Raw genomic sequence first — 10,265 nt, 5'->3', positions numbered from 1 at the left:
CTGTCATAAAACAAATATTTTTTATTTTATTATTTTACATACATTGACAAGCGCTGCTAGAATGCATATCGCCTGCCATTGAACCAAGGAGGTTCTTAACATCTTCTCTCGATGTGTAATCCTAGCAGCTTACTAATCTTCTCTAACCTTGGCTTTGGTAAAGCTTTAGTAAAAATATCCGCAAGCTGCCACTCACTGCTAATTTTTTGAACCATGAGATCACCTTTTGTCACAAGTTCTCGAACAAAGAAGTGCCTGATGAGAATATGTTTTGTTCTCTTGTGAAACTCAGGATTTTCCGCTAGTCTCACCGCGGCTTCATTGTCCACTTGTAATACAGGAGGATACTGTATTTCAGTAAGTTCGCTTAGTATCCTAGTTAGCCAAATGCATTCTCGAGCTGCTTCACTGGCCGCAACTATTTCTGCTTCAGTGGTTGAAATTGCAACACTTGCTTGTCTTTGACTCATCCAAGATACAGCACCACCAGCAAACATACACAGTACTCCAGAAGTTGACCTTCCAGTACCAACGTCTCCTCCATGGTCAGCATCACTATAACACTCTATGATGCCCTTTTTATAGTCCTTTTGATACAAAATACCCATATCTTGCGTATGTTGTAGATAACGCAGAATTCGTTTCAGCTTTACACAATCGTCTTCAGTTGGATTTTCCAAATTTCTTGAGACGACACTAACAGCAAATGCAATGTCAGGTCTCGTTCCAACCATGAGATATGCTAAGGCTCCAACAATATGTCTATAGTTCAACAACATATTACTCATGTCGACCTTATCCCGGTTTTGAGACATGTCTCTAACAATTGGTGTATGCACCGGTCTGCAGCTGTCCATCCCAAACCGTCGAAGAACTTTGTTCACATAACACTTCTGATGAATTTTTATGCCGTCTTCTCTGGTTATTATCTCTATACCGAGAAAGTAGGATACAGACTTCGTTGTGATTTTAAATTTTCCCATTAAATCTTTTAGGAAACTTTCGATCAGTTTCTGATTAGACGCAGCTACCAAACCATCATCCACATAAAGAGCCACAATGAGCTTCTCGCTAGACTCCTTTCTTGTGAAAAGGCATGGATCAGCATCAGATACTTTCAAACCGATTTCCTTGAAAAAATCTAATATACGCTTGTTCCAGCACCGAGGTGCCTGCTTCAAACCGTAAAGACTTTTCTTCAGTAAACAAACTTTACCAGAGTTATCTTCATAACCTTCCGGCTGTCGCATATAGGTTTCTTCATCAAGATCGCCATACAGAAAAGCAGTAGATACATCAAATTGCGCCATATGCATCTGTTCATTAGCGGCAACAGCTAATACACTTCTAATGGTCGCCATTCTTGCTACAGGACTGAATGTTTGATAATAGTCCACGCCTTTCTTCTGACTATATCCCTTAATAACAAGCCTAGCCTTGTATTTGTCGACATTCCCGTCAGCATTTAATTTGACCTTGAAAACCCACTTGCAGGGTATGACTTTCCGACCTTTCGGGAGATCTACCAACACCCAAGTTTTATTTTCCTTCAGAGAATTAATTTCCTTATCCATTGCCATTCTCCAAAGTTTACTTTCAGCACTTCTCACAGCTTCCTTGTAGCTATTAGGTTCCAGTTGATTACCAGTGCTCTCTCCATTTATATTATATAGAATAAAATCATTGAATTTCTGTGGTAGACGAAGCGATGACCTATCTCTAAGAATACGACTACTTTCCTCTATAATCTCATGTTCATCCATAGTTTCGTGAAGCTCGGCTTCGTCGTTTCCTTCTAATACCCCCCCACATTCAATATTTTGTTCTAGCGTATTACTTCTTGCATCATCAAATATATCTTCATTAATAACAGAAGTGTCTTCTCTATCAATAAACTCATCATTGTTTACAAGACCTTCAACTTCATCATTATCAATTACAATATTCTGAGCATCAGAAGATTCTACATGAGGTAATTTTTCATCATTCCTCTGTTGAGTTATCTTTTGTAATGCCAAAGGTTGCAACTCAATTACATTGCTAGGAAATTCTGCTTGCATGGGTTCAGACACCTTCAGTGATTCACCTCTAAGCAGAGACATATCATCAAATGTCACATCTCTTGACCTTACTAAACCAGTAGAACCATTCCAGAGACGATATCCATCATCATTATCATATCCTATGAAAATACATTTCATAGCTTTCTTATGTAATTTTTTCCGAGTCTGTTTAGGTACGTGAGCATAACATGATGACCCAATGATCCTCATGTGTTTAATCCTTGGCTTTATACCAGTCCAAAGTTCTGAGGGTGACTTGTGTTCCACTGACGTTGGCCCTGTCCTGTTTAAAATATATACAGCAGTATTCACCAATTCAGCCCACAAAGTTTCAGGTAACCTTTCATGTGCATGCATCATAGCTCTAGCACATTCCACGATCGTTCTGTTATCTCTTTCGCTATTTCCGTTTTGTTCCGGTGTATACGGCATCGTCAGTCTTTGCTTTAGTCCATTTTCCACCAATATTTTCCGTACTTGTGCATTGTCGAATTCACCACCATTGTCACTCAATAGTTCCTTAACAACATGACCAGCTACTTTAGCTTCAACTAGAAACTGTTTCAATTTCTCGTGTACTTCCGACTTATTCCGAAGAAAATACACAAAACGATGACGTGTATATTCGTCTTTGAAAAGTACAAAATATCGTAATTTGGAATAACTAGATGGAAAGGGCCCACAAACATCCGAATGTATGCGTTCTCCAGGTTTCGTAGCTTTATCTCGTACACCAAACTTTTGTCTGTGAGATTTTCCAAAGATACAACCTTCGCATAATTCTTCACTATCTTTTGTTTTTATTCCCAACTCTCTATCTATCAGACTTCTTATATGTCTTTTATTTTGATGACCAAAACGTTCGTGATAAAGTTGCAATATATCAACTTTCTGTACCAAATTTACTAACATATTCATAGGCGGTACGACTCTACAATTCAGCTTGTATAATCCTCCATACCTCTCCCTATTTCCTGTCACAGTAATCATTCCTCCTATTTTCATAGTACAAGTAGTGACCCGTGATTCAAACACGCTACCTGGATTCCTATCTTGCGTCGATAATACAGAAAACAGATTTCTACTTATCTGAGGAACATACCAAACATCTCTCAAAGTCGATCTCACAGTATGTCCATTAACATGGGCCTCAATACAAACTGATCCTTTGCCTACTGCCTTGAGCACATTTTTGTCCGCCGTAGTTACAGTGTGACCTTCACTGAAGTATTCGAAATCTTGAAAGATATCATTTCGCATTGTAACATGATTCGTAGCCCCATTATCTACATTCCAATGGTCACGATCTGCAATACTACTTTCAGCCGAATTCACAGTCAGTAACATCATGTTAATTCATTTACTACTGCCATCTTTTCGAGAAACTACTTTCTTAGGACAGTCTTTCTTAAGGTGACCAACCTCTTTACAACCAAAGCATTTAAACTTTTTGCTACTGTCCTTGTTATTACTGCCTTTGTCTTCACACTTACTAGGTTTCTTCTTGACTCCTTTGACAGCAAAGGTCTCACAACTAGATTCACTGTCTACATTGTTACCGAGTGCCTTTTCATGCGCACACAGCTGACTTGTGATATTCTCTATATTCCTATCCTTCTTAGACATTAACAACCAACTTGACTTGAATGAAAAATATGTTTCAGGTAAAGTATCCAAGATTTTACAAATTAATAGAACTTCAGGTAAATCCTTACCTTCCTCTTCTTTCATTAATTCTTGCTTGAGCTTATACCACAGATTTTTCAACTTCGAGATATGTGAAGCCATGTCGTCAACAGGATTTTTCTTATATCTGAAAAATTCTAAACACAAATCATACAGGCGGTCCTCACATACACCTTCGTACAGGCGATGTAATTCATCCCATATTTCCTTTGCGGTCGTTAACCTTAGAATTTTATCCAGGATATTATCAGAGATATTATTAGTTATTACAAGTACAGCTATACTATCCAACTTAGTGTAGCTTCGTAAGTCCTCTTCGTACTTAGCCGTAGCTGCTGAATCCCCAGCACTACTATCTGGCACTTCCGGTTTTTTAATTGATCCATTTATTACATCCGTTATACCGTCTATTCCCCTTAATAGTGCTGACATGCGATACTTCCAATGTATCCAATTTTCACCTTCTAATTTATTAATTTGAAATTTCGACAAATCCATTTTGAAGTTTGGTACTGGGCCCATAACCTAATATAGGAAATTGGTAGTAGCACTCACCAGTATTAAGCAACGCCGGGATCAGGATCAGTGTTAAGGAAAACCAGGACTAGGATTTTGGATACCTACACTAGTTAATATTAGTCAGTTAGCAAGTTCAGTCAATGTTCATAGTATATAAGACAAAAAGGTAATCTGTCATAAAACAAATATTTTTTATTTTATTATTTTACATACATTGACAAGCGCTGCTAGAATGCATATCGCCTGCCATTGAACCAAGGAGGTTCTTAACAATTACATCTTGATAAAAGATCAACTAGTGTTTTGATTCGTATGCGAATTGGTCATGTTTGCAGCCCTGAACATTTAACAAAACTACGTATAAAAGACAATAATATTTGTGAATGTGGAGATGTGGGTGATCTAAATCATATTGTGTTTTCCTGCTCCTCTTACGATCGTTCTCCATTTATAGAGACACTCATCTTATTAGAAATTCCTTTTCCTTCATCCATTGTATGCCTATTAGCTCATCCTAGTCCTATAATTTATAAATTTGCGTCTTTTATTTCCCATAATAACATTAAACTTTAAAACCCATGATCACTAATTCCGAGTATATTCAAAATTTAACCCGTTCCTTTCCATTATCCCGTCTCGTTTCCTGTTTTTAGTGGCATAATAGGCAACACTAGCCGTATTCCCCGCCGCGTTCAAGATTTGCTATCTCACTTTGCATATTTTATTTTCCAATATAAAACTACATTGTACATACTGTGGAAAAAAATTAATATTAATGAATTATTACTAAAATTGTACTGTCTAAGCTTATATATAATAGTTTATTTTTTGTTTTAATTTTTATGTTTTGTATTCAATTCATTATAAAAATGTATTCGACTGAAGGACCTGTATCCATGGTCATGAATAAAGCATTATTAAAAAAAAACTAAAGAAAAAAAAATACCAATAGATAAAATATAATTTTTATTGCAGTGTAAATAGAAATTAACTTATTTTGATGAATATTAAAAGGAAAGTAAAATTAATCCAAAGTAACGGACAGAGAATTATGAAATAATATGTACTTTTACTTGGGTAATATGATTTACAATGAAATAATTTGGAGACAATACTTTATTCGTCATGTTAAATATTTATGGTTTATATAATTACTCATGAATTACATTAACTACTATTATATAGATTATATGATTTATAAACAATATGTAAATTACCTTTATATTGCCTCATGATTGCTCAGCAAATTGTGATATGGCGTGTATTTTTCGAAGGATATGTTATAAGTATGCTAAATGTCTGATGGTAGTTGTTTTTGTCGCATTTTTCGTCCAAATATTATTAGCAGTAAGCTATTTTCCTTCTGAAAATGATGATTTACTGAACAAAAAAGGACATATATCATTGGAAAGGCAACAAATAGATTCTTTGCTGGATAGAAAAGTTGATAAATTAATAAATAATGAAAATATACTTGCAAAATCAAAAGTTGCTACAGAAAAACAACATGCTTCATTGAGGATAGAAGAATTAAACTTTAAACCTATATGTGAAGTTAAGAGTCGAGAAGCAATATCTGCCATCCACCGTGCTAAAACACAAAATTGTAAAGAACAAATTATTAATAAAACTTGCCTCATTCAGGATGGTAATTTTTATCCAAAAATATTAACAAACAAATGTGTCAGTCAGCAAATGATGTATGGACGACATTTGGGATGTTATCAAGATGAAAAGAAACTAAGAATTCTATCCAGTTTTTATGGCAACTATGTGAACTCTAATTCCCCATACTCATGTTTGGATATTTGCTTGCAAGCAGGCTTTCCATATGCAGGAGTTCAATATGGGTGTGTATAATAGCTTTTTCTAAGTACTGGACATGTTTTGAAGTTAAAAGTGGTAATTACTATAAATAAAGTAAATTTTATACTAGATATACTAGAGGTTGTTTCCTCCAAATTTGATTTATATGTTCTACTGGTTGTAATTGCGATAGACCAGTATTTTTATCCAAACAGAAACAGAGATAATCTTAAAGAAATTCTCATAAATATGAATATGCATAATGTTTAATCCCAGTTTATTTTTGATAACACCAATGGAATACCACAAAATTCTCTTTGCTATGTAAGGTAGCCAACTCTAAAATCTTCATTTCAGATTTCTATGTTCACTCAAAAACTCTTTTTTTTCTGAAAGGGATCATTTTAGAACATGACTGATCAATAAACCAACTATGTTATTATTAATTTCAGATCAGAGTGTTTTTGTGGTGACAACCCACCACCCTCTGCAGCAAAAGTAGCTGATAATTTGTGTAACATGAAATGCCCAGGAGATCAAAGTAAAGTTTGTGGTGGTTACTTCACAATGAACATATATGAAACGGGATTAAAAAGTTTGTAATTTATTTTAGGAAATTTGATAAATATAATAGCTAGTTTACATTGGCATAATTAGGTAGAAGTTTGATAACACTACCTATACATAAAATAAATTTAAACTAGTGAGTAATAGCAATGCAAAACAAAAAGAATATTACCACATTTATATGACTTCCACACATACTGCATGTTGATTGTGAAGTGGATGAGAGCAGTGGTGTACATATTTGTATGTGTAATTAGAAAATCATAAGATCTTACCAGATTTTATATTTTATATTTCTTAAAAAAAATTATAGTTGCTCTAAATGGGTGTTAAAAAACTATGAGTGATCCATTTAGTTTTTTTTTTTAAATATTATTCAAAGTGTGAAAAAGTTTCTAATAAAAAGAACAACAAAAATTTTATGGAAAACCATAAAGCTCCTTACTTTTAAAACAAGCAAAATTTTAATTTTTATTTACCAGGGTCTAGGAAGCAATTATTAAACCTCATGTTATTCTAAATATATTCTGGCTGTAGACTCTGTAACTGCAATTTCTTAAAAGAGATGAAGAAACTTTCATAAGAAAGTATATCTGTTTAATATATGTAGAAACATAGTCATTTCCATCTACCTCATTGCAATAGGCAGGCCTTGCATATTTTACTGCAGTAAAAGTAGTCTAGCTCCATATCCCTAATATCTGTGTCATAAATTTCATGAGTTCTACTTTTTTATTAAATTTAAAAACAGCAATTAACAGAAATAGTGTCTACTATGATGACTGTATTATTTATTTCAGAATTTGAGCCCAAAACACCACAAATTACAGAAAACATAAATAAATCAGTGAGAATAGTTTATCTACTAACGCTAAATGGACGTGCGTTACGCCAAGTGCATCGCTTGATAAACGCACTTTATCGAAGCAATCATTATTTTTATATACATGTTGATTCTGTAAGTTCATTTGAAATATGCTCTCTACTATAAAACATCAGCCATTTGTTTCCTTACTACTAAATTCCTGATAGGAACTATAATTAATTTTAAACTTATAGAAAATGGTACTGCATACTGATAATAATAGTAACCCTGAACAATTCACACAGCTCCATCTAGTCCCAAGCTAAGCTTGTTATAGGTACTAAACATTGAATACAAATATTAACATACATATTTTTTAAATATAATTATATATATAGAAAACACTGAGATGAAACAAACTGTCATACTCATGAATACAAAGGTTTGTACCGTGCGAGAAATTGAATCCTCTACCATCAGAACTATAGGGGGTCTGCTAACACTCTAGACCACCGAAGCTGTGAATGCTGAAAATCTTTGAACCAACTAAAACTAACATTATGATTGTATTCTTTCAGCGGCAAGATTATTTGCATAGGAAATTAATGTCATTAGAGAAAACACTTCCAAATGTAAAATTAGCAGTCACGCGGTATTCTACGATTTGGGGAGGAGCATCTTTACTTAAAATGCTTCTTACAGCCATGAAAGACCTTTTTCGACTGGAATGGGAATGGGACTTCGTTATAAATCTGAGCGAAAGTGACTTTCCTATAAAATCTATAGAAAATTTAGAGAATTTTTTATCTGCAAATAAAGGATTTAATTTCGTGAAATCTCATGGACGTGAAGTACAAAGATTTATAAAAAAACAAGGACTTGACAAAACTTTTATTGAATGTGAAACCCACATGTGGCGTGTAGGTGAAAGGAAATTACCACGAGGAATCGTGATAGATGGTGGAAGTGATTGGATTGCATTGTCCCCTGACTTTGTTTCGTATGTCACTGGGGATCGTGATGAATTATTGGCTGGATTGGATGTTATATTTCAACATACGCTATTACCTGCCGAGTCATTTTTTCATACGGTTTTACGAAATTCTAAGTTTTGTAATACTTATGTGGACAATAATCTGCATGTAACTAATTGGAAAAGAAAACTGGGCTGTAAATGTCAATATAAACATGTTGTAGATTGGTGTGGTTGTTCACCTAACGATTTCAGGACCGAAGACTGGCCAAGAATACAAAACACTCAAGACCGACAATTATTTTTCGCTAGGAAATTTGAACCCATAATTAATCAACAGATTATTACAAGAGTTGAAGAATATATAGGTTTTACTGATCATCACTTATTAAACAACCTAGAAGCTTATTGGCAAAGTATATATCATATTGATGATTTGCCTTCAAGTTCAGATGATATGATACTAACACATGCAGATAGCATTACACGTGAAAACTCAAAAATTTTGTTTACAGAGGGATGTTCTCTTGTTCCATATGATATTGTTGAAATTACTTCATATAATTATGCAGATGTATATAAGGGAAATTTGATACTTCACAAAGCTGTACTAAATAAGGACCATGAAATATTAATAGAAACTTGGTATAAACCAAAAAAGCATCTAGAATTAAATTTTCAAAATCATTTCGTAGATAATGTTAAGATATTCAAAGTCAGTACAGATTACGATCAAAAGGAAATGACTTTTAGAAATTTAGCCAACATATTAGGACCATTATCGGAACCCATCTTATTATATCAGTTTGCACCAATTGCCGAGAAGAAAATAGAAAATTTTACTATAATGTGGCTAGATCCGGCAGGTATCATAGCCGATGTAAATAGCATATATTTAGATGAAAATAATCTAACAAACTTTATAAAGCCTAACTTAAAAGTCCCTCTTCTGCCAGGCGTTTGGAAAGTGGGTTTATTTGAACAATTGAACTTGATAGCCATAACTAAGTTTTTAATTACACCTTTAGAATCTTTCTCTGGTAAAGAACTAACTCATCAAGAAGCAAATATTATTCACAGTGGATCACAACATGCCTATAAAGATTTTTCTTATGTGAAACCTTTTAATTTTTTGCCTGATGAAGATGAAAGTTTATTATTGCAAAAAATTTCTCATTCAAATGTCAACAGAGTAAATCAAGATTTAAAGGAATGGATAGACAGTCTTAATGCTGATTTTTATAGTATATTAGGGTCATGTGTTTCTTTTACTAGTCAAAAAAATAAAGACAGAATAGAATGCGGAAATCATATATTTGAATATTGTACTCAGACCGAGTGGAGTTCTCTGTCACCGGATCCTAAGGGATCGATAGGTATTTTAAATACAAAATCAGGAAGACTGGATAGAACGTGACAATTGTTATAGGTATTTTAGCCATCACTGATGCAAACTCTAATAAATGTGTATAATATACTTATGTATATGTATGAATTTAAGAAGAATACTAATTTTATAGAACAGAGTAAAAAAATATTTTTAACTTGTTTGTTCTTATTTTCAAAGATACCAAAAAATAGAACATTTATTCACTCGCTTCATCGTAGGGCGTCGGTCCATCGTAGGGCGCCCGACACTCCGTCGACCCATACGCGGCCTGCACTCCATAACCTTTTTTCCCTTCTTACATCGCTGACTCTGCTGATATGCCCGGCCTACTGCCACTTCAGCTGACATACTTTGAGAGCTATGTCACTTTGGTCCTCCGTCGAATTTCCTCGTTTCGGACCATGTCCCTTAGAGAAACTCCGAGCATAGCTCTCTCCATCGGCCGCTGTGCGACTT

At 34.3% G+C, this 10,265-nt stretch overlaps 1 protein-coding gene across 1 annotated transcript; it reads left to right on the top strand.

Annotated features, from left to right (window-relative positions):
* Positions 1-5,187: 5,187 nt before the first annotated feature.
* Positions 5,188-9,941, top strand: LOC131848048 (xylosyltransferase oxt). Its single transcript, XM_059197805.1, has 4 exons — positions 5,188-6,118; positions 6,527-6,669; positions 7,442-7,599; positions 8,025-9,941. Exons 1-4 carry the CDS (start codon positions 5,523-5,525, stop codon positions 9,834-9,836), a joined length of 2,709 nt encoding a protein of 902 aa, XP_059053788.1. The 5' UTR covers positions 5,188-5,522; the 3' UTR covers positions 9,837-9,941.
* Positions 9,942-10,265: the final 324 nt, after the last annotated feature.

Source organism: Achroia grisella, unplaced genomic scaffold (genome assembly GCF_030625045.1).
Source record: "Achroia grisella isolate CSIRO2021 unplaced genomic scaffold, CSIRO_AGI_Agris_v1 utg546, whole genome shotgun sequence".
Taxonomy (NCBI): Eukaryota; Metazoa; Arthropoda; class Insecta; order Lepidoptera; family Pyralidae; genus Achroia; species Achroia grisella.
Note: the sequence above shows the minus strand (reverse complement) of the source record. Positions and strands in the feature narration are given on the sequence as shown.